At 36.6% G+C, this 25390-nt stretch overlaps 1 protein-coding gene across 1 annotated transcript in view; it reads right to left on the reverse strand.

Moving 5' to 3' along the window:
* Positions 1 to 3894: 3894 nt before the first annotated feature.
* The window catches only part of LOC145688036 (uncharacterized), a 113567-nt gene continuing 92071 nt past the window's right edge, over positions 3895 to 25390 (reverse strand). The window contains exon 2 of the mRNA XM_081761734.1: positions 3895 to 10147. Within this exon, the coding sequence (XP_081617860.1) occupies positions 4584 to 10145 (5562 nt within the window). The 5' untranslated portion in view covers positions 10146 to 10147 and the 3' untranslated portion in view covers positions 3895 to 4583. The remainder of the gene's footprint in view (positions 10148 to 25390) is intronic.

Genomic DNA, 25390 nt, shown 5'->3' on the forward strand with positions numbered 1-25390 from the left:
CTTCCCCAACATTGCCGATTTTCCTTCTCAATTCACATTCAAGTTTCTACATATATTAAATTTTTCAGTACAGCTTCGTTTCCATACTTTTCCCATGGTTCTCCAAAGTTTTTCTATAACCCATGCTTCATACCTATTCTACTTTTATAATACCGTACTTATTCTACCTTTATAATAACTCTTAAAGTTCAAAATGTTACCACAGTAGTCAGTTCCTGTACCTACTTTCTCTCAGCTTTCGATATTTTTTATCGAAATTTCAAACAAGTCTGTTTTTACTTCCCCATCTTAAAATTCTTTAGTATCTAACTTCTTGTTGCCTACTTTTCTTCCTAAATATGTTTTTCACTGGGATTTCAAACTCAGTCAGTACAGTATATTCTGACAATTTCTGCGCTTTTCACTTGTCATTTTTGTCCAATATTTTTGTCTTCGCGTAGCAATTATATGTTGTAATGCTACCTATAATTATAATCAATCCCTACCTTTCTTGTTTCACTTCCAAAGCTCTCAAAAGACAACTCTTCCAGAGAAGACAACTTTTAATGAATTATACACAATGTAATTCTACTGCTTAACAACAAATATATCATTCATGAGTTCCTTATATATCTCCTTCCATATAAATACATTAAGCATTCATCCATTTCCTCTTCTGTACAAATAGTTTTGGTGGGACGCATCTGTCTGTTCTCCTGCCAGAGATGCCCGAGGGAACATTGGCATAAAGTAACTGTTAGATCTGTCATTTATAAATTCATTATACCTGTGATTAAAAGTACAGAAGGATAGAAAAGGGAGTATTGCTTAAAACCCGTCTTTTGCTAGCTATCTAATTTCCGGATAGTAAGCTGAAAGGTCATTGAAGGTCATTGAAGCTCGTTTATTTCCGTATGCTTCAAACTGTCATAGTGCACGTGGTCTCTTTGCAGTCAATTCTACGGCTCACTCTCCAGTAATATATATAAAACAAAAGTTATTTATGGAATATAAGAACACTATATATACGGGACGCATGTCAAAAGAAAGTGCCAATATTTTTACCCGGGTTGGCAACATTGATCAAGTTGAGCATGCGCATGAGCATGCCATAGTATTCTGTGTTTGCAACAGAGATAGAATTTCCTGACTACTGAGCGATGTTGCGTTTGTGCAAGTAGCATTAAGGTAGAATAACTACCGTGGTATAGAATTCCTCCAAATGTAAATTGAAATCTTCCACACGATTTCTGAGCGCCAAAGGTCAGAATGCAGCTGATATCCACCGGAAATTATGTGCCATTTACAGACCGACAGTAATGGGCAAGGTCAATGCTCAAAGTTCTGAAAGACGCACACAAAGAGCGAAGACTGAGAGTTGCATACGCTTTTTTGCCCGCTGAGGGTAGGATGGGGATAACCTCTTTAATCACATAGGGACGGTGGATGAAAGCTGGATATTGTATGCTACTGAGGAGTCGAAGCAACAGTTAATGCAATAGTGACACTTTGGTTCTCCTAAAGCAAAGAAACCTAAGCAATCACCATCAGTTCACAAAATTATGGCAGTGATTCTTGTGGAATTCTTGGAACTAGGACGAACAATTACAGCAGATTTGTATTGCCAACACAGGCGTGAGCAACGTGGGTGCCATGGGTGCCTTGGCACCCCCATTAGACAAACTTTTTTATGTGGAATTATTACAAACTGAGAAAAGATTACGTGTAAATTATTTCCCGTCTGCATCTGTGTCGTGCGTCGCCGACGCAGCGTCGGATGCAATGATGTTATCTTTCCTTAGGGGAAAGGTTGGAGGAGGACGACATTCCATATGGTGGTACTTTAGATCTGGCACCCACATTCCCAATGTCCTGCGCACGCTAGTGATTGCCAAACCTGAATAATCTGCGATGTACCATCAAAAATCGGTGTAGAGAAATGCTATGCTCTGGATTTCTTCTCCTCCATGAAAACGCCCGCCCACACACAGCTGCTCGTACTGTTGAGACAATTTAAAGATTTCCATGGGAACTATTCGATAATTCTCTTACAGCTTGACCTTGCGCCCAGCGATTTCTTTCTTTTTTTCTCATCGTGAAAAAGTGGCTTGCATCGAAGCGTTTCAACTACATTGAAGTGCTCAAGACATAATTTCTGAAGTATCTGCACTCAAAGGCGCAGATTTTTCACAGTGGGAAAACAGAAGCTTTTGACACGCTAGCATAAATGTCTGGAGGTTCGTGGTCACCTGTCAAAAAATAGGCAATGTTTGTACTTGTATATCAATCACAATAAACTCCCATCATTTTTTGTATTTTTTAAAAATATCGGCTACTGTTTTGACATGCGCCTCGTACACTGCGCACACAATGTTTTCAATTTTGTTACTTTGGCAAGGTAATTAGCTATGAAACGATAGGCACACTCTTTATCCTATTCTCCCTTCGACCTGTGATGGTAATGTTAGTTAAGGTTCCACAAAATATTCATAAAAGATCCATACTGTCTTACTTCTCTTAGTAGCAGGACACTATAAGTGATCTTGTTGTGCATTTGGAAACAGCTAATAAAGTGTTTTAACCAGCAAGAAGTTAAACGAAAATGAAATATCATGATATTTTAATTTCTTTTTTGCACTTTGCAACGTGAATCTGATCGTTACTTCTTGTCATCTTTTAGCTTCCAGAATGATAAATTCCTTTTTCATAGTAACTTTTTATTTCAGTTTCGTAATTTCTAGAAAACCAATCTGGAGACAATAATGAACTAACGTGTTTTTATTTTTCATTTTCATTTTTTGGAAACTTCAAAAATGTACCATGATATTAAAATGTGTTCTTGTTTTCTTCACTGTACATAATTTTTAAACGTCAAAAACTGTAAGTGTGTAGAAATAACAATGTGTTGGTGTTTTTCAATATTCTTTTATTATGGTATTAAGAATTTCAATTTTTTAATGTAACTGAAATTGAAAATATGCTCTAATCAATCAGTTTTTCATTAATTTGGCTATGTAAAATATGTGTGCAGAAGTTCAAATTTTATTGCTCTTTAGTTTGTAAATCTACATTAGAAGCTAATCTCAACACGTTGTAAGCATCAGTTTCTTCTCTATTTGTTTTTACAGGCACTTTTTTTTACTTTTGTCTGTAAAAAAAGAACTTTTCTAGAAAAAGGGGGCGACTTGTGAGTTTTTTTTTTTAATATTTTTGCTATATAAAAGCTTTTTGTATTTACAACTCTAGTTGTTATCCTCTTTGATTAAGACCTTCAAATTTGTTCAGTGCCATCACAATGAATACCCATTAAACTGTAATAATCAATCACTCATCATGATAAATGATGTGATATACTCATTCACTTTATGTTTTTCACTATGTGTCTTTTTCACCCTTTTCGTGGGAAATGCAATCGTAGCTCCGAACTAGATAGGTTCACACTTAAGACTCTTCCCTAATCTCACCCCACTTTTTTTTTTTACTAAATAGCTTACAAACAGTCCCCCAGTTTTTTTTTAAAAAAAATAATAGCTTAAAACAGTGAAGAACGTCAAATATTTAGAAAGTGGGACAGGTATTATTTGTAAAATGCCATAATTTAGAATAATAATTGTTTTCAAGGCCTTCCGAATAGTGTATAAATGTGACTGCTTGACAATTTTGACGTCATAAATTGCGCATACAGATTTATGGCCTTAAAAAACCGATTTGAAAACTATTCCTAGTTTATTTAATAATACTTTGTAAATACTATATAATTCACTTCCTACTTTTTCATATTCATCGTCTTTGAGTTTTTCACTAAAATCTTTAAAAAATGCTAGTTAGCCTAGCGAAGAATCTTAAGCCTCCAACTAAAAACTAATTGAACTAGCTTAAATTAAAATATTTTAAAATTAAATAAGAAATGTCAAAAAATGAAGAAACAACTTTATTTCCATTACTATGATAATCCATATAGGTATCTCGTCTACCTGTATGCACAGTCAGTATTCCTAAATCGCCTGGCATTAGAATAACTCAAATTTTAAAAATGTGAAATAAGTAGAAAAATATCACAACTTTAGTATTTCAATTTGATCTTTAATAGACTATATCGTAACTAAACAAAAATAATAAGTAATATAGATGCACATAGTTCTATGGTCCTAGTAATTTCCCTTTTCTCATGTAATTATAAGCATACAAATGGATAAAAAAAGTAATAACCATAATTAACATTTTTTCTATTACTTGTTACAACGATGTTCCTTCACTGACCTTCACGAAATGTTGGTATGAATCAACAGTCCATTAACAATTCGATAACACACGTTAGAATTGAAATACAAGTTGTTCTTAATATAAACAAATAGCTTCCTAACTACTTGTACAATCACCAGCAAACATGGTCTTGTACACACCTCATACGTTCTATTTCCAATAACTTTGGAACTAGTCGACCAATTTTAATTCAATTTCCTTACATAAAGGTAGAGTATAAATATTTGTACAATACTAAAAACTGTATTTCAACTGGTTAATTGACAAAAGAACATGTTGAGAGTATAAATCAACTTTTGCTGGTGACTGTACATATATTCAAGATAACGTATAAAGATCAATCACTTTTTTCCTCTTACAACTGATATATATTGATTTCTATATATCACAGGACAATCTTCATCGTTCACAAAATTTAACTGTGGACGCATACTGCTGAAAGGATTTTTCTGTGGTGGTAGTAGAACGTCAATAGAGCATTGTTCTTGTAATCTCTGAAGATCCTTGGGTGCCTCTACAGAAGTATAAGCTGTAAGAATAACTGGTACTTCAGGATTTTGGACTAGACTGGAAAGACTTTGGCCCCAGGTGTCCTTGCCATTAAAGCCAGTATTTCTGTACAGACCACAATTAAAGGCACATATTACATCTGGTTTTATATATTCAGGCGTTTTCAAGTATTCGTGATATAAGATGTTAGGCTGGAAGTCACACACAAATTCTCTTGCGCTGTTAACGCAACGGGCACAACGAAAATCTTCGTTACAAATTCCTGGTGGAATCTGTTCCGATGACAGTTCTGGTCCAATGAATATGATCTTTAATAATTTTAGCCTGGGTAACAAATGCAGCAGGAATACATCCCATTTCGCAATTGCATCTCCTTCAAACTGTATTTCGGCTCCTACGAGGTGAAGTGTAAGGGTTTCATAGTCATTTGGTGCACGAATTCCTTTGGTTTGAACTGCTTGTAATGCATAGAGAACTGTTAAGGGATATGAAGCAATATCGGTAAGGCCAGTAAACATTACTCGACTGAGACCCATAGCTTGGGTAGGTTCCAAAACTTTTGTTAACAGCAACTCTTTGAGAGTTGATGGCAATGGTTCATATTCGGTAAATACTCTATCTGGTAATGGTGGGTCAACAAGACCATATTTGGCCTGATACTGGTTGATCTCAAGAAGAAGGCGAAGTTCAGGACACCAACGGTCATGATCAGACTTCAAATGATCAGGACAGCAGAAGTTAACTGAATGGCATTGTGCACAGACACGTAGTTTTTCAGGGGCACTCTGATGACACGTCTGACACACTCTAGGATAAAGAAACATTTCACGTTCGTACGGTTGAAGTGCTCGTCCCAGAGCTTCTTCACACTGATATATGTATTTCAGCCTAAACTGCCTCCATTCCTCAGCATCAACAACACCAACTGCATTGGCGAAGAGTCCTGGGATTTTTTCACGACTAACAGCTTTACGTACAAATTTGCAAATACTTTTGTGTTGAGGCCAATGTTGTCGCTGATGTTCTGGACCACAGTAAGCAATCATGCGACAAGCTCCACATGACTTGAGTCGTGTTTTCCCTTGATGAACAGCTTTACAAACATGACAAGCATTTGCTGTGTAAACAGGGCGAGCTTGAATAATATCATCCTCTTCTTCTTCCTCTTCTAGTTTTATCTCTGACGATAGAGTGTTGCTGGTGGCCTCAGGTGGTGGTTTCGTTTCAGCTGCCTTTTCTTGCTTGGTCTGTTTCTTGTCTTGTGTTGTTTTACTCTCACTGGTAGTTCTAGAACTTTCTTTGTTGGTCTTCGATGCTTGTTCCTTTCTAACTGTTTCAGTAACCTTCTCCTTTTTAGCTAATTCTGCGCTTTTGCGTTTCTTTTCATTTTCTTTTTGTTTATTTCCTTGTTGTTTGGTTTTATTTTCTTTGTCATCAAGTTTCTTTCCTGTTTCCACACCTTTGTTTCCAGATTTCTCCTCTTTAGATATCTGTGTTTGATTAGTGGTTGAAATTTCTTGAAGTTTACTTTTATTCTTATTTGATAATTCATCCTTATTTGTTTGAGGCTTCTTCTGCCCTGATTGATTTTCTTTACCGCTTTTGCCTTTTTTCTGTTTATCTGCTGCAATTTGTGTTTCATTAAGGGAAAGTTTTTCACTATTCTTCTCAATATTTTCATCTCTTTTTTCTCCTCTCACATCTTTATTTTCTTTCCCACCCTCCAGATTTGAACATTCTTCCTTCTTCCCTCCTTTTACGTGTACGTTTTGCTTTTCAGGTGTTGTTTTTGGACTTTTTTCCTTCTTTTCACCTTTTACATTTTTAGTTTGCTTCTCAGACTCAATTTTTGTACTTTCCTCCTTCTTTTCTTCTTTCACGTTTTTATTTTGCTTCTCAGGCTCAGATTTTGTTCTTTCTTCTTTTTTCTCATCATTTATACCTTTATTTTGCTTCTCATTCTCAGCTTTTGGGCTTTCTTCTTTCTTTTCTGCTTTCACGTTTTTACTTTGTTTGTCAAGTGTTGTTTTTGGAATTTCTTCCTTCTTTTCTCCTTTCACATTTTTATTTTGTTTTTCAGGCGCTGTTTTCAGACTTTCTTCCTTCTTTCCTCCTTTCAGATTTTTATTTTGCTTTTCAGGCTCTGTTTTCAGACTTTCTTCCTTCTTTTCTTCTATATTTTGATTCGGCTTCTCATGCTCAATTTTTGTACATTCTTTGCTATCATCTTTTACATCTTTATTTTGTTTCTGAGAATCAGTTTTTGGACTTCCTTCTTTCTTCTCTCTTTTCACGTTCTTATTTTCCTTCTCAGGCTCAATTTTTGGACTTCCTTTTTTCTTCTGCTCTTTTTCATCTTTATTTTGCCTTGCAGGTGCAGAGTTTGCATTAAGATTGTCAGGTTTTGGTTCATCTTTTCTCTCACCTACGTTCTCTTCCGGGTCTTTACGTCCTTTTTTACCTTGTTGTGCTTGTTGTTTCTTTCCTCTGCTCTTATCTGGTGAAGTATCAACAGGACTTATGTTCTTGTCCTCCGAAGGGGTTGATGGACTGACAGCAGAGGATGGTTTTGACTTTGGAAGTTCTTCTGCTTTTACTTTTTCTTCTTCCTTTCGTTGAACGTCTGGTTTATCAGAAGTCGCCATTTCTTTTTCCGTTAGTTCTAGAGCTTTCACTGGACTAATTCTTTCCTTCTGTTGCGCCGTTTTGTCATCAACAGGAGGAACTCCGTCTTTTGAAGCTGTAGGTTTAATTTCTTCTGATTTGACATCCATCTCAGTTTGATCTCCTGTTCGATTTTCTTTTATAGTGTCGTCTACCGTAGGTTTCAACTCGTCTATAACGTTTTCAGTTTGAGGTTTTGGTAATTCTTGCTTTGAAGAAAGTTGTCCTTTTCTGTTCTCATTCTTTTTCTGTTTCTTATTGGCTTCCTTAGGTTGTTTATCGTCATTGGTTTTCTTCATTTTCTCGTTTAGTTCTTTCTTTTCCTGAAAATCTGTTTCACGTTTTCCTCCCTCCTCAATCTTTTCTTCTGTAGCTTTAATGTCTGGAGTAGTTGCTTGATTCAGGATTGCGGTCTCTTTGGATTCTTCCTTGGTGTTAAGTTTAGATGTTGTATTCTCTTTTTGTCTTATACTATTCTCGTCACTTTTATCATTAGCAGGAGTGGTAGGTAGCGTGCCCTTCAAATTTGAAACAGCATTATTTATTACTTTTTCATCTTTGTTTTCCAGTTGTTCTTTATTGTTAGATTGTGGCAGTTTTGAAGGTATACTACAGATTTCAGATTGTTTATCTTGGGTCATAGTGTCAGCAGATAGAGATGTGGACTTCTCATCAATGTTAGCAGAAGGTTTATCTGGTTTGGTAGATTCCTCTGATTTCGAAACTGAAGTTGCATCAGCTTTTGAGACCGAAGTCTCTACTATTTCTGTTGAGCTATTTTCTATCTGTTTAGACTTGCCTGGTGGCATAGAAGCATTCTTTCCTTTTGCCTTTTGTTGCTCTTTTGTTTGTTGGGAACCTTTTTTATTTGCATTTTCAGATTTCGACGGTTTCTCTTTCTTTTGCTTTACGTTATCATGAGGATGTGGTGGTACTTTATGTTCTTCCTTGGATGTGTCTGTTGAAACTAAAGGTCGTTTGTCCATACTCATATCATCAGATATCTCTGTAGAAATAGATATCTGATTAGAAGAAATTTCATCGACTTTAGTAGTATTTTGAAGTAAATTTTCTCCGTTTTGCTCTGTTTTGTCATTCACTTCTGAGTTAGAAGTCACGGACTTTCCTTCCTCTTCTTTCTGCACGAGTGTTTTAGTGTCAGTTGAGGCCGATGCATAAATTTCTGGTTTCTCTTTGTTCGTACTCTGTGTAGGTAAAGATGTGACATCTACACTTTGTTTTACATCCATTTTAACCATAACATTCGTTGTTGCTGTTGGTATAATATTTATGGTCGTTTCCTTCTGGTTTTCTAATAACGGTGGCGATGCCATAATCTTGGGAGATTCTTTTACGTTTAAAGGTTCAGTTAAGAAAATACCAGTATTATCTTCAGGTTCCTTTGATTGAACTTGTAGATGAGAAAATCCTGGGGGTTTTGTGATTTCACGGGGGTGTATATTTTTGTATTGTTGTGCTGATTTTTCCTTTAAGATTTTATCTCCATTCTCGAATGATTTGTTTTCTTTGTCTAAATCTGTTATGGGCATTTGTTTTATTACACCTTGGTTTAGTGAAGCTTGATCAACCATTGTTATTGGGTTTACTACAGTAGCTTGAGCGATTTCACTTAGGGGAGCAGGAGTTTTTGTTTCTGGTGTTGGCTCTTTCATTTCTTGACTGCCAGGTCTTGGCACATTAGATGTTGCAGGATTCTGTACACTTCCAGGTTTCATCTCTTCTCCCTTCTGTAATGGGAGTCGTTTGCTTGTGTCTTCTTTTGAGGTGCCTTGCTGAATAGCCGTAGCTTCAATATTTTGCGATGTTGACGAAATGCTTTCTTGTAAATCTGTTGAAGAAACATTTTGAAGCTTTTTGTTGTCTTCTTTGGCTTCTTGTGTTGATGCAGGTGATAGCTTGGTAGATTTTTGTTCAGCAGACGTTTTCTGTTCCTTTTGTTTTGCGTTGTTAGACTTCTGAGGAGTACCTTTTATATTTGTTGGTTTAGGAGGTGGAATTGGTTTTACTGGAGTAGATGGAGCTGGGACTGGTTGTTTGGTTGTATTATCTGCAGTGACATTATTAAGACTTTCTGATTTTGTTTCTGGTTGTTGTTTTGACGTTGGGAGTCCTGGCGGAGTAGCAGGCTTTTGATTTTTAGGCTCTGAGGTACTAATAGTTGTGGATTCTTGTTTCACATTATTCTGATTGATGTTCGGAGAAATTTCAGTTTTTGTTTGTGATTGCTCTTTTGTTTTTGGAAGGCCTGGTGGAGGAATCGGTTTCAAATTTTCAGGTTTTGGTGGAACGGCAGGCTTTTGATTTTTGGGTTCTGGTTGAGGCACTTTATTGGCATCCTCTTCTTTTAGTGAATTAGGTGTTTCTGCTTTTGGAGCTTCACTTGCCGGTTGTTTTTCGGTGACTTGAGGCGGTGAACTGTCTACTCCTGGTGTAGGTGATTTAGGGTTTTCAGAGACGGTAGTTGTTTTCTCAGAGTCAACATCACGGAGTGGTGACGAGCTGGCCACTGTTGTAGCAGCTGTAGGTGGAGGATGAGCTTGTTCCTTCACACTATCCTTTTCTTGAGTATTTGTAGGAGTAATCACTGCTGCGTTAGTAGGTGGTTCGTCACTTGTAGAGCTAGGAAGAGCTTCTTTAGGAGGTACTTGGCTCAAAGTACCAGCGCTAGCAGGAACACTTGTTTTCCCCTTCGACTTTTTCTTTCCCATATCTGAAACACACAATTAAAATAATATAATTACTATTTATATGAATTTTCGTCATCACAATTTTATTTTGAATATGAAGTGTCCATTTCCATAAAGGGACCTTGTCAGTACAAAATACAAGCAAACCGGCAAATTAACCATAGGATCTTTTTATTTCTTAGACAAACTGCGAAAGTTCAAAGTAACTTTTAATACTTTTGAATATATTATATATTTTTTTTCTGTTGAATATACATACATATTTGAAGAGAAATGAAATCCATCCAGTGAAGCCAATATCTCAATTTAATTTATTTTAGACAAGGATGTTTTTTTGGAAACGGACATTGCAGTATGTATAGCAACGGAAACGAAAAGGCAATTAAACTTGATAGTTGATTGTTTGTTTTGATTACAGTGTTGGATATTAATAATGCACCAAGAATGAGAAGACGTAGCAGCCCATATGTGGTAAGCAAATACCTTAAGGTACACGTGTAAAATGATTACTTGTATCTCTATGTGATCCATGACAGCATCGCAAGAACACAGCAGACATTCTAAAGGTCAGAAACACTTAGGTCCAGCAAGGGAGACCAAATCGATTGCGATATGCCGAGGTATTGAGACGACGATATCTTGAATATCCTTCTGCAAGCCACGCACCAGCGACACATTGCCAAAGCTCATCAACTCTAGATGGCGAGTGTTTCTGATGTGTGGAACATTTTGTAATAATTTACCAAACAAGTTAAATCGTACAGAGATAAAATGAAAGACCTTGCCATGGAATCCGTGGGAAAATGTATCCATCCAGGAAGTGTAGGACCTTTCGTTTTACATGAGGTAATGCGTTATTCTGTTAGAAGATGGCTCTATATAGGATCTTCAGTAAAGGTACCAGGCTATTCAGCCAAACGGAATTACAGCAATGGGCGCTGTGTAAATACTCCCCGACGTCGAGCTATTCGTGGAAATAGTAGTCGGTAAACAACAATCCTGAATTCGTGCACAGTCTTCTGGATTCGGTCTCCATCGCTACGCACATAAAAAGGCTGTGCTCTCAGTCCATGGTATAGCGAGGCTATTGGACTGTTGTACATCATTGTATATTGCTTTTCTAAAGCTATTGATACCATATACATATTACTATAGCTTTATTTCGCGCAACACGTGCACCTATCTCAAAGAAGGACAATTCGCAATTGTGTTATACTACAATTCTTTCACTAAATACTGCTGATATGGCTGCAGTATTTAACAAAAAGACATTGTTCGATCGTCCAGAGACACTTCTCGCATGTCACACGAATACTCGGCCATTACTCAACTCCAGTTTTCTGTTCTGCCTCGATGTATGTACATCGTACGCCGAGGAGATTATTTTACTGTCCTCCTATCCTGCGCATTCTACAAATGTGAGATTCATTGAAATAGCTCTTTCTTGGTCTTGCATCATTAATGTCCAGCAATGTAGGAAAACATAACAGATTTTTACTGGGTCAGAAATGTTTCGTGTAAGAACTATAAGTGTAAGCAATACTGTTCGTAAACATTCAAAATATATTACTTGGAATGAATTATTAATTTATTGGTAGCTACTCGTTGATGCATGGAAATTATAATCCCTAAAATTATCTCTACAAACTTTATCGTTGTTTCCTGGAGAAAAGAATAGAAAATTTCAGAGATCACATATTGTAATATATATATAGATTCTATAAATTCTATTTAGATATTTTATTTTTTAAAGTTAAAAGTCTCATTGTCCAGTAATCTGACAAGATAACAATATCAAATAATAATTTGCGATGTAGTACTCTATTTAAGATATTGTCAACTTCATCCTACAATGTGAAATAATATGTAATAAAATACAAAATATGATATTTCTTGAATATAACAAAGTAAACAGATAATGAAATGCAAATGTATTTAATACTATCATGAAATTATGACGTAGGACTAAATTAATTCGCTCTTAATAACAAAATGCACAAAGTGAACAAACTGCACATTGCTCAATGTGATCAGGATTAGGGTTAACCCCCTTCAGATTTAGTCTCGATAATTCCGATTTCGGAGAAAATGTGGCTCTCACGGGACTTTAAAATCTCCCCACTTCTATGTTAATTGATTAAATTGCTGACTAGTTCCCACGTTATTATACAGAGCCTTCAAGACTAGAGGAATTCTCACAAGGCCGACAGGTAACAACAGAAATTCTGAGCTTTTGTTTATATATGGATAAAGTTTATTTACCTCAGTAAGCGGAGGACAGGAAGCGTTATTTGGGCCAGCAACACAATGGCAGGCCGGTTGGCCATGCAGGGTTTATCTGTAATTTATGCACCACGTTAGCACTAATGCGATGTTTCCTTTTAACCTGTGGCTATTTGAGAATGTCTTTTTGAACCGTTACCCCCAGAGCGAACGCGACCTAGGTGGCTACTCGGTAATTATAATTTTATTTTCGCCAGAGTTATAAATCATACTAGGAGCCAGTCAGGGTTTCCAGTCTTTTTTGCCAGGTCCAGGTCTATAATGGCAGAGTTCCAATACTCTGCACATAGCATCTTGCAAGCAGCTGTTTCTTGCTAAAATCCCCTTGCCTAGCAACACGTCTTTCCTTTTTTCCTTCCTTTAGACATCTTTTAAACAGCATGCGGTCTATTGTTCCGAAACGCACCAAATACGCTTGAGCTCACGTTTACTCGGCGTTTTTATTGCTTTCGCGTTTGCAGCGCATTGTGATTAGCCATCCACATTTAAATACATGTCAGCGTAATCCAAGCGTACGCATGAGCAATAAAAAACGCGATGTTAAGGCTTCAAATAGCCTCCTACTTATTCTAAAGGCTCTGTATTTTGTCAATAGTAAATTGGAATATGTAATTACTAGCTGAAACTGCGCTCTTTACACAGTGCATCATTTGTACATGAGCATGAATCTCCTTATCATTTCTCACATCTGTACATGTCCTTTTGCAGACACAAGGGAAGGACATCTTCATAACAATCGGCAAGGAGTATCATAAAGGGGAGATTTTTCGATTATTTTTGCAATATCTCGCACCGTTTGGAAGATATGAGCCTACATCCAATTGGAGATTCTAATGCATGAATGATCATTGCTTTTTTTTTTTTTTTTTTACCTTCTTGCATGCAGTATGTAATAAGCAAATACATCACACACACAATTAATTATAATGTCAGTAATATATATTGTTGCTTAGGCAAAACACTCCAAACAATAAAGATTCGTCTTAGACTGGAGAAATGATTATCCTTCGTTTTTCATTATCATTTGTCCATGAAACAAACGTCTAAGAGATATGCAACCCCTATATACAAATATGTGGTATTGGAATGTATAACTTGTATGATATTACGCTTTGCTTTTTAGGAAAAAAAAAAGTTCAACACTTCCAGTGTAACCCTAAAATATGTAATAAAGAAATAACGGCCATGTTTTTTTAAATACCCAACTAGAACTGGGCAATCTACACAAAATTTGGAAGCGACCAGTGAAAACGGCACGTTTCTGGTACTTTTGGTTTTCGAAATCTCATTGTCGAAAGGATTGGAGACAAATATATAAACATTTCTTTGGAAACAAACATAATAAACCTAGGCAAGTTTGAGCCTACTTCCGGTTGGAGTTTCTAATTCATGTATGATTAGTCTTTTCTTTCTTGTTGCATGCAGGATGTAATAACTAATAAGCAAATACATTACATAAACAAATAATTATAATGTCAGTGATATATGGTGTTCATTGAGCAAAACACTCCAAAAAATAAAGATTCATCTTAGACTGGAGAAATGGTTATCCTTCGTTTTCTCATTAAAAACGCCTGAGATGCATGCAACCTCTATATACAATGCTGTTGTGTTGGAATGTATAACACGTAGGCTATTTTTTTTTTTAAAAATCAACACTTTCAGTGTACCACTAAAAATTTAATAACTGCCATATTTTTAAATACTCAATTAGAACTGGATAATTTACATAAATTTTTGAATCGACCAGTGAAAACGGCATGTTTCTAGCACTTGTGGTTTTCGAGATCTCATTGTCGAAAGGACTGGGAACAAACATATAAGCCTAGAATTTTAATATACAGGGTGTTAATGAATTACACCGACAAACTGTAAGAAGTGATTACTCACATGAAAATAAGAAAAAAGGTTCATATGGACCTATGGCGAAAATGCATAGTTTTAGAGCTAAGGCTGTCCAAAATCGCGAAAAAGACAAATTTCAAGAGGCCCTATTTCGAAATCCAGAGACTGTGAATGGTTGTCCTTCTCAGTGTAAAGAAAGTCACGCATATGCAATCTAAAAATGCATATTTCTTTATGTTCAATGGGCGTACAGATTATTCCCTGCAGGCTGAAGTTCCCAGACATGCCATCAACCATATTTTGAGATATGGTATGATTTTATGATTGGTCCAAAGCAGGTAAACGATAAGCCTTGATAGCAGTTGTTAAGGGCATCACTCTGGATAATCCCCATGTAAAGGGCTCTCTCATGTTCAGAGCTGGATGGTCGTCGTTAAGTAGTTACTTAAAGTCACCACAAGGAAAATACTCTCAAATTTCCAGCACATGAGAGATGGGTGGAGGACATTCTGAGACTTGTAATACATTTATCTAATGCGATTAAAATATTAACAAGGTTATAATTAGGATTTATACGAATAGAAACTATGCAATTAAGCCAAAATGATTTATGAAAATTAATCAAACTTTTTTTTTTTTTTTTTAGAAATTAATATCCTCCTCCCACGTGAGTTCAAAGTTTATAGTCGCCTTGCCCCTTGGACGACTTTCTCTGGTATGGCCATTATAACACTTCCTCCTGCCATCTTGTTGCCAGAGAATCTTTACCATCAGATAAAATTTTAAATGAGGACTGGGAAAGAGTGTTCACAGCCTCTTCTGGACCCGGCCAAGCGGCACACCTGAAAGAGATCAGCAAACATGCAAATGTACTCACCTCTGCCTCCAGGATGGTTGCAAGCATCTAAAAGATCATAGCTCCAAGATCGGATTATCACCTGACAGATTTATTTCACTACTTCACTAGCACTATACACTTTTTTTACACAGACACAATTAATATAAAACTATATATATATGTAGAATCGATCGATTCAATGTAGGGATTTTAAATTTTCGGTAAAGTCCATTCTTTCTCTTTTTGTTTGTTTAGGGGAATGTCTCTATAAGATTTGTCCCTTTTCTTTCACTCCTCACTATGAGTATTCCTCTTCTTTTTTTTCAATTCTGGGATAGTCTTCTCATATCTTCTTCTGCTTCCGTTAGTGTTCCGACCGCTCTCCTGTCGATGGGTGGTGAATATGTTCTGTTCCTCCACAACAAGGCTTCTGACAAAGTCCTTCTTGCCTTGATTTAGGAATTTGGGATTCTGGAACTTGGTCACCGAGATAGGCTTTATGAGAGAAGTAAAGAACTTTTGTGATCCATACGTTGCCTACTTTACACTGTCTCTCAAGGAAAAATTTTTCTGATGCAGGTCAATTGGGCATTAGTTTTTTTTTTTTTACGATTCCACATTTTCTTTATTAGCGTAGCTAATAACTTCTAACATTATTTATTTATTTATAGATAATTATGTACGCATAGTTTTCACTGAACACACACGACTTTGTTCGGTAGCACAGTTACTCGCACTATCACTCAACACAAATCCAAAATTATTTTATACTTTTTTTTTTTTTTACTTCCACAAGTAATATCTCTTTGTTCAATTTCAACGAGCCTTCACAACTATCTCAATTAATCTCTGGACCAGGGTCCATTAATTGTCCATGCCTGCATCACAACTTAACAATAAACTGATCACCGTTTCCGAAAGAAGAAAACTCTATTGAAGTTGACGAACTTGCGGTTAACCACGAACTAACTGTCCTCTCCCTATGGTTCTCTATTTTTCTTCCGCCGGTTGCCTCTCAATAGTTGTAGACTCCCTCTACCTTCATTGTTTTTGGGGTTGTTGACCTGATCCCCTTTGTGATGTGCCACCCGCGTTGAGCCGGCGACATTTTGACAAATTTTGTAAATAATTAAAAATTTACTTATTGTCACTCTACTTTCTGTATCTATACGTACACTTAGAGTTTATCCACACACTCCCAGTATGTCTTTTATACCAAACATTATTTTAATTACTTTGGATCATAGTTTTTTTCAACTTGTTTATTTTTATTATAGGGCGTGGATACAGTTAGGACAAGTAGAAGCAGAAACCTTTTGCCTCTGATGGGTGACGCCTCTGGTGGCCGAATTCAAAACTGCGCTCAGGTGGCGGGTTGAGAAAGAATTCGTCTGCACTATTGTTTACATTATCAAAATATGAATAAATTGAGATTAAACCTTTATATAGGACAAACAATAACCCTAAATACAACATGATACATAATTGTTTTACATATTTTTAAAAATTTGTGGAGCTGTCATCCTTTCAGATGCTAGATAAACAAAAAAAAATCCGTCTTGGTGGTGAGTTGTCTGCTAGCTCCCCCCTCCAGACATACCACTCGACACCCTCCAGGAGTGGCTGAGAAAAATCTTTTTGAGTGAATTGGAAGCATGTGGGAAACAAAATACGATGCAGGGTCGCGTAAAACATTGTTCTTAACTGGTATCGGAATTTCCAAGAACATTTTAATATTAAATATTACATATTAATAATATACGCTTTAAATCTGGTACTCCTGACATAAATACTATGTTTTCTTTCTTTTTTTTCGGTCAGACTCGCTTACTAGTCTAACGGTTTTCCTCAGAGGTGTGAAAATACAGGTCAAATTGGATTTTTCGCACTTATTGTCACAAAAATTTAGCATTAAAGTGTGTACCCGCAAACAATAGAGTTGAGTTTGGAAGTAACAATAGTTGCTAGTCAATGCTTCTAACTTCATTTTATTTCTCTGATTTCTGTTCCTTATAGAATATACTTTATAAACCTGCTTCTTTTTGGACATGCCCCTTACTTTAGGTTAGCAACTATGTTAGCTCAAAGGTTATTGAACTCTTAGCTTCTCGAATTTTCCTGTTGTGTGATGTGAAAGTTAAAATTTTGTGAAGATGAGTGCTTCATAGACAGAGTTTTTTTTTTTTTTTTTTTTTTTTTAGTAATACGTTTAAACTCTAATATGAATATCATCTTTGAATATAAATACATCCATTTATACCTATTTATATCTGAATTAATCCTAATATAATTAAAATTACTACTTAATCTGGCTTTGAAATTAAATTATATTATATATGTAAATTACTATATTTACATTTTGATATGTAAAACAGTTGGTGGGGCTGGCAGGTTACAATCCCCCCTTTACGGAATTTTAGGATTTTTTTGTAGATAATATTCTATAAGTCCGTACCTAGTCAATTTATTTTCTCTTTTGATACTATAATATACATATATGTATGTACCTATATCTACGATTCCTTTTTTTTTAATGCTCTTACATGCACTTTAATATCACCAAAAAAAAAACATGCAAATGTAGAAAAATTGCAAGGAAATGTCTTTATATAGTTCATTACCATCCTATAGATATTACTACACTTAACTAGAAAGGCGAAGTGCTAGTTTTTTTTTTAAGTCATTCATTAACAAAAACTCACTTGCTCTATCCTAGGAACACAAATGTTACACTGTAACTTATTCAAGTATTGACAAATTCAACAATTCTTAATAATATAGTGTTTACCTTTTTTTATACATATATTTGTCCTAATTTAATATGCTCAATAACTTCTTTGCAAACTTTACTCGAAATTTACTCATGCAATAGAAATACTACCAAGTTGAAATTACAAAAAGAATAAAATAAGAGTTTTATACATGTGGGGATCTATATGCGATAATATTACATTTTGCATAATTAACTTGCTATATTTACACTTTCTCCTGAGTAGTTTCCTGCCCTTCTACTCCCTTCTCTCCTTCGTCTGATTCTCGAAGATGATATTTCTTCAAGTGGAATGCATTTCTTTTTATGACTTCTTTTCCTGTGTTCAAATCTTTTAATGTGTAGACGTTCGTGTTGGTCTTGTTGCATACCTGCCAGGGACCAGAATAGAGAACCATGAGTTTTTTTGGACACCCCTGAGAGTGCATCTGATTTGGGAAAGACGCGCACTAGTACGAGGTCTCCAATTTCGTACTGTACAGTGTGGTGGTGTTTGTCGTAATATTCTTTCCTGGCTTTGGCTTTCTTTTCCAAATTTTTTTTAGCTATGTCTATGTAATATTGTATACTAGCTGATCTTTCAACTTCCGGTACATCGAAAAGTTTAGCGACATCTCTCGTCTGTGACACACCCAAATGTACTTCATACGGTGATAAGCTAGTAGTTAGGTGTTTGGCCGTGTTCAAACAGCGTTCAACTTTGCTTAAATGTTCTGGCCATGTTCTTTGGTTGTCATGGCAGAGTTTTCGTAAGACACGAACAGTGCTTTTAACAGCAGTCTCGGCCATTTCGCCTTGTGGGTAATAGGCCGTACTCATGACGTGTTTAAGGCCTAATTTCTTCATCTCTTCTTCCCAGAGGCCCGATTTGAACTGTGACCCACGGTCCGTAAGTACTATCTCTGCATTCGGACAGAGTTTTAAGAAGTCTTTTAACTTTTGTATGGCGATCTGTGTGGTGGCCCGCTTACAAGGATACAATCCTACAAGCTTAGAAAAAGCATCCAGGAATACTAAAATATATTGAAAACCACCCTTTCCTCTTACGAGGGGCCCACAGAAGTCCACACAAATGAAGGTCCCACTTTGGTGTGGTATGACTGGGTTTAGTGGCCCACTTAAGTAGCAGTTTGGTGGATTGGTGACTTGACATAAATGACATGACCCACAATATTTTCTAATGTTTTGCCTCATTTTCGGCCAGAAATAGCATTCTGACAACTGTGGCACTAATTTGCTTGCTGACATATGACCATTTTGCTCATGATAGTAACTCAAGAGGGGTTTTACCATCACGGCAGGTACACAGATTCTCACTCCCATGCTGTCTCTTTTGCAAAGTCGGCCATTCAATATTTCATATTTATGGTTCTTTCCCGAGATTTTTGGAGAGTTTTCATGGTTCTCAACCTTTTTCTTTAGTGGTCCAAAGAAATAATCTAAGGTTTGGAGTTCAGGCAACATAGTTATGAGGCTTCGTAATTCGCATGGTATTTCTTCTAAGATTCCCATAAGAGATTCTTTCAGTGTGGGTTTCGCGTCGATTTCGAAATTGGAATTTTCGCCGGGTGGGTACCTCGAATGAAAATCAGCCATATTTTCTTTTGATGGGACGTATTCAAACGTGAAATTCAGGTTTGCCAACGATAATGCCCACCGAACCAATCTCTGACTCCTGAGTCGGCATAACAATATGAATTTCAGACTTTGGTGGTCCGAGCGAATTCGGAACTTTCTTCCTACCAAATATTGTTTGAACTTGGTTACGCCCTCTATTAGTGCAGCCATTTCCTTTTTGGTCGTGGTGTAGTTCTTCTGGGGACCCGAGAAAACTCGAGAGGACATTCCAATGATCCGTTTGTCCCCCTGGTCATCTATTTGATACACTAAACTTGAACACGCTCGGTCACTGGCATCAACTTCCAGAATTACTTCTTTATCCGGAAGTGGTTTCTTAAGAACTACTTCCTCCTGGAAAATTTCCTTAATTTTATCTAGCGCTGCTTGGTGTTCACTTGTCCATTTAAATTTCACATTTTTCTTAAATAACTGAAAAAGTGGGTACAGGACATCTGAGTACTTGTTGCTGAAACACCGGTAGTAACTTAAGTATCCAATTAAACTCCTTACTTCCTTAACATTCCGTGGTACTCGAAATTCCATTACTTTTTGAATTTTTTCTTTGTCTTTTCCTGTTCCTTCCTGTGAAAGTTCGTAACCAAGAATTTTAATTTTAGTTCTTGCGAATTCACATTTTCGCAATCTCAGTGTTACTCCTCCTTCCTTTAATAATGTTAAGACCTTGTCTAAATGGTTTATATGCTCCTCAAAACTAGGGCTAGATATTACCAGGTCGTCGACATAACTATTACAGAAGGGTCTCACTTGATCCCCCAGAATATTATCAAGCGCTCTTATGCAGGATGACAAACTAGTTTTTGTGCCGAAAGGCAATTTCTTAAAACAATACGAAATACCCTCATATACAAAGCCTAAGAACTTTTGATCTTCTTCTCTCACGTTCACATGAATGAAAAATTCCACTATGTCTAGTTTTGTATAATATTTCATGCCACTTAACGTCTTTAACATGTCTATGGGTGGGATCGGTTGATCGGTCTCTCCCCGAATCACTGTGTTCAGTTTTCTAGCGTCCAAACAAAGCCGGACTTTACCGTTCGGTTTTAATACAGCTACCAAGGGCTGGCTATATTCAGATTTCTTTTTAGTAATCACATCAAACGCGATCCATCGGTTGAGTTCATTTTTAATGAGATTTTGAAATTTGGTGGGAAAAGCATACATTTTCGATCTAAAAGGGCTGGAGTCGGTGACCTCTATTGTATGTTCATAATTCTTAATAGTACCAGGCCTTTCGTCAAACATATCTCGATGTTTCATTAATAAGGCTACTAACTCATTCTTCTGCCTAATGTCCAACTCTTCATACTGATTAACATGTTCCTTTATCTCGCTGGCTGTGGCTTTAGTTTCTACTTGAAGCCAGTCTGCAGGGGATAGAACTACATTCTCTAATTCGGTAGGGGTGGGGTACTTCCTCTTATCCACCCTATGCATGGGATTTTTTTCCCTAAACTCACACAATTCTACCTGACGAAAAGTGATGGGCACTTCCGGTCCACACCTACTTTCACCGTAACTTTTACTTAAATCCCCGCAATGAAGCATTTCTTCTAAGCTTCTCAACACTAAGTCTGTCTCATTAATCTCGATGTCTCGAAAATTAATTTGTACTTCGTGTGGCTTCTGAAGAGTTAGCAGACTCTTTGAATAATCTAAAATTGCGCCAGTTTCAGAAAAGAACTGAGAACCTAAAATTAAATCACGATTCAGCCCGCGTACTATAATACCCACTGTATTAAAGGTTTTCTCACTAATGACAATTTGTAACATCGTCTGCCCCTGGACTTCTGCAACCCGTTTTCCAAATGCAGAGGTAACCTTCATATTACTTACTCTTAAAAAAGCTGGTGTGGGGTGAGATGATTTCACCGTTTCCCACAATTCTAAGCTCAAAGCAGAAATGGAACTGCCAGAATCGAGTAACGCATTTACAGGACGTGCAAAAATACTTACTTGAATTTCTGGTAAGGTGATAATATTATTTTTCACTACAGGATCATCTTTCGTTTCTAATAATTGATCAAAAATTGCATTAGCTTGTTGAAATTTTAGCTTGTCTAGAGGGACCCTTTTTCCATTCTTTAACATTAATGTGAGTGTATCTGTATCTGGAAGGGTGTTGAAATGTTTTGTTTTTACAATATTTTCACAAATATTACAATTTTCTATTTCCCTCTTTTCACGATATTCTACTACTTTGACCTGGGTTTCTTTCTCTTCTTCTTCTGCACAATTACTATTACTTTTATTATTACAAATTAGCACACACTGGGTAGAATTTGTTGGTGGAATACAAGATGCCCTACTTAAGATGTTTGTATCAGAACTTCCCTCAGTGTGTGCAACAAATCCTCATGGCACATGTGAGGTACGTTCTCTAGCATTTGTATTGTTTGCCTGAGTGTGACTATTTCTCTCCGCGGGTGAGGGGTCATTCAACTCTAGAACTTGAATCTGCTCATTGTCGTTGTAACCGTGGCGGTTGTTATTACTTCTAAAACGATTCCCCCCTTGACCTATATAAGCACCTCGCTGTGGCCTTGTACCCTGCCGCCGGTAGGTGTTTTCATTATTGTTTTGGGGTGAGTCACCGTTCCTGTTTCGTGAACGGTTCCCAGGGCCACTTCCCATATTTGTATTTGAGTTGCGTCTCGCATTCCTTCCATTGTTCCGAGGATATGGGCCTTGTGTGTTATTTCCCGTTCTTCCTCCCCGTCTCACTGCATTTGAATGTCTTTGCTCACGTGAGACTTCCATCATATTGATGCTTCTTCTTTGCGGGAAATTTTCTGGTACTCGGTTCGTGGCCTGAATTTCTTTTACAATCTCCAATAGATTAGCTATCGACTGCGGTTTAGAGGCGATAATTATTCGATAGGCCCATAACGGAAGCTGGCGTGGGATCACCTTAAGCAAAGTTTCTTCATCTAATGGGGGTGAAAGAATCGAGTTTTGGTGTAAAATTTCTAGTAAATATTCACACATGCTCTTGTGTAATTTTACATCATACCGACTGGTAAGGATATTAGCACGCAGGGTTGCCAGTCGCTCTCGGCTCAAGTAATTGGACCTAAATGCCTCAACAAACTCCGAGTAGGAAGAAATTTTTGGTTTCATTACCTTATACCAATGACTAGCGGACCCCTTCAATGTTCTGGGAATGAAAGATAAGCGTGATTCGTTACTTACACCAGTCAGTTCAAAATAATTATCTAGGTCAGTCAAAAAGTTGAAAGTTTGTGTCTCATCTTCCATTCCATTGTAAACTGGTAAATTCAGATCACGGTGAATGAAAGAATTCATAGCGGAGGTTAACTGAGCCATTTGGCTATCAGTCCGTGTGATCTGTGAAGCGGGTTGCGGACTCACAGGCGGAGGAAAAGCGTCATGAGGAGCAGTGGGTGTACACGAAGAAATTTCTTGAATTACTGGTAATTGTAATTCTCCGGTCTGTCTACTCTCTTGATTGTTTACTACGCCGAATTTTGTATTTATCATTTCCTCTGTTTCTTTTCTTAATGTTTCCTTTAAACGTTTCATGGAATCATCTAAATCATGAATTTCTCTCCTAACTTCCTCTCTTAATCCAGCCTGTTCTACAACTACTTCCTGTATTCTTTCTGCTACTTCTACCCTTGTTTGGTCTACCTGACCCTGTATATTTTCTTGTTTCTCTTCTAAACTTACTAATTTGACACTAAGATCTGTTCTAGTCTGTTCGATTGAATCTTCGGTCGCCTCTAACTTCTGGTTCATATCTCCTAACGATTGGTTCAATTGTCTGACGGTGGTTTCTAAATTTTCTTGGAATTCTTGTTTTGAATTTTCTAATGCCTCACCTAGTCTATTTTCAAGAGCTCTCTGCGCATTCTCTAAATCTTTACGCGTATTTTGAATTTCTAAATTTGTTTTATCAATTTTACTAGACAATAATTCTTGAGATTTTAGCATCCGCGACTCAAATTCTTTACACAAGAAATTCTGCATTTCTGTCTGTGATTTTTGTAATTCTAAGTGCGCGTTTACCATACGAGATTCAAATTCCTTTTGAGAGTTCTGCATTTCTTTCAAGAATGCTAACACCTGACTGTACCCTCCATTTTGTTCATCTCCCGGTTTGGAAGTGGGATTACTCGTGTTACTCTCAATCTCTTCATTATTACCTCCCTTACTAACATTATTTTCTTGGTTATCCTCTCTATCTCCTAAACTTCCTTCTAATTCTGGACTTCGCGGTTGCGCGTGTTGAAAATGTAGCAGATTCTGATCCATTTTCCGTAATTGGCTACGTGTGATAACCATAAATTTGCTAATATCTCTAAAATTGAAATTATCTCTAAATATTATAAATTCTCTAAATTTAAAATTCTAAAATTTAATGCCCCCCTTGAACTCTATTTAAGACACAAATTGAAAACACAAATTAGACACATATGTAACAATAAGATTTCGTTTTAACACACACCATTTTGAACTTTTCAAAAGGATACTAAAATGTTCTTGGAAATTTTGGGGAACACAAAATATTTCATATATCCGCGAAATTTTACAAGATAACTTTTTATCTGATGATAAATTTCCCAGAAGCCTAAAGCTAGTATGGGAATAGCCCCACGCTGGGCGCCAAATTGTTCAGGGCATCACTCTGGATAATCCCCATGTAAAGGGCTCTCTCATGTTCAGAGCTGGATGGTCGTCGTTAAGTAGTTACTTAAAGTCACCACAAGGAAAATACTCTCAAATTTCCAGCACATGAGAGATGGGTGGAGGACATTCTGAGACTTGTAATACATTTATCTAATGCGATTAAAATATTAACAAGGTTATAATTAGGATTTATACGAATAGAAACTATGCAATTAAGCCAAAATGATTTATGAAAATTAATCAAACTTTTTTTTTTTTTTTTTTTTAGAAATTAATATCCTCCTCCCACGTGAGTTCAAAGTTTATAGTCGTCTTGCCCCTTGGACGACTTTCTCTGGTATGGCCATTATAACACTTCCTCCTGCCATCTTGTTGCCAGAGAATCTTTACCATCAGATAAAATTTTAAATGAGGACTGGGAAAGAGTGTTCACAGCCTCTTCTGGACCCGGCCAAGCGGCACACCTGAAAGAGATCAGCAAACATGCAAATGTACTCACCTCTGTCTCCAGGATGGTTGCAAGCATCTAAAAGATCATAGCTCCAAGATCGGATTATCACCTGACAGATTTATTTCACTACTTCACTAGCACTATACACTTTTTTTACACAGACACAATTAATATAAAACTATATATATATATGTAGAATCGATCGATTCAATGTAGGGATTTTAAATTTTCGGTAAAGTCCATTCTTTCTCTTTTTGTTTGTTTAGGGGAATGTCTCTATAAGATTTGTCCCTTTTCTTTCACTCCTCACTATGAGTATTCCTCTTCTTTTTTTTTTTCAATTCTGGGATAGTCTTCTCATATCTTCTTCTGCTTCCGTTAGTGTTCCGACCGCTCTCCTGTCGATGGGTGGTGAATATGTTCTGTTCCTCCACAACAAGGCTTCTGACAAAGTCCTTCTTGCCTTGATTTAGGAATTTGGGATTCTGGAACTTGGTCACCGAGATAGGCTTTATGAGAGAAGTAAAGAACTTTTGTGATCCATACGTTGCCTACTTTACACTGTCTCTCAAGGAAAAATTTTTCTGATGCAGGTCAATTGGGCATTAGTTTTTTTTTTACGATTCCACATTTTCTTTATTAGCGTAGCTAATAACTTCTAACATTATTTATTTATTTATAGATAATTATGTACGCATAGTTTTCACTGAACACACACGACTTTGTTCGGTAGCACAGTTACTCGCACTATCACTCAACACAAATCCAAAATTATTTTATACTTTTTT

The sequence above is a fragment of the Thermobia domestica genome, chromosome 6, assembly GCF_964235325.1.
Source record: "Thermobia domestica chromosome 6, izTheDome1.hap1.1, whole genome shotgun sequence".
NCBI lineage: Eukaryota > Metazoa > Arthropoda > Insecta > Zygentoma > Lepismatidae > Thermobia > Thermobia domestica.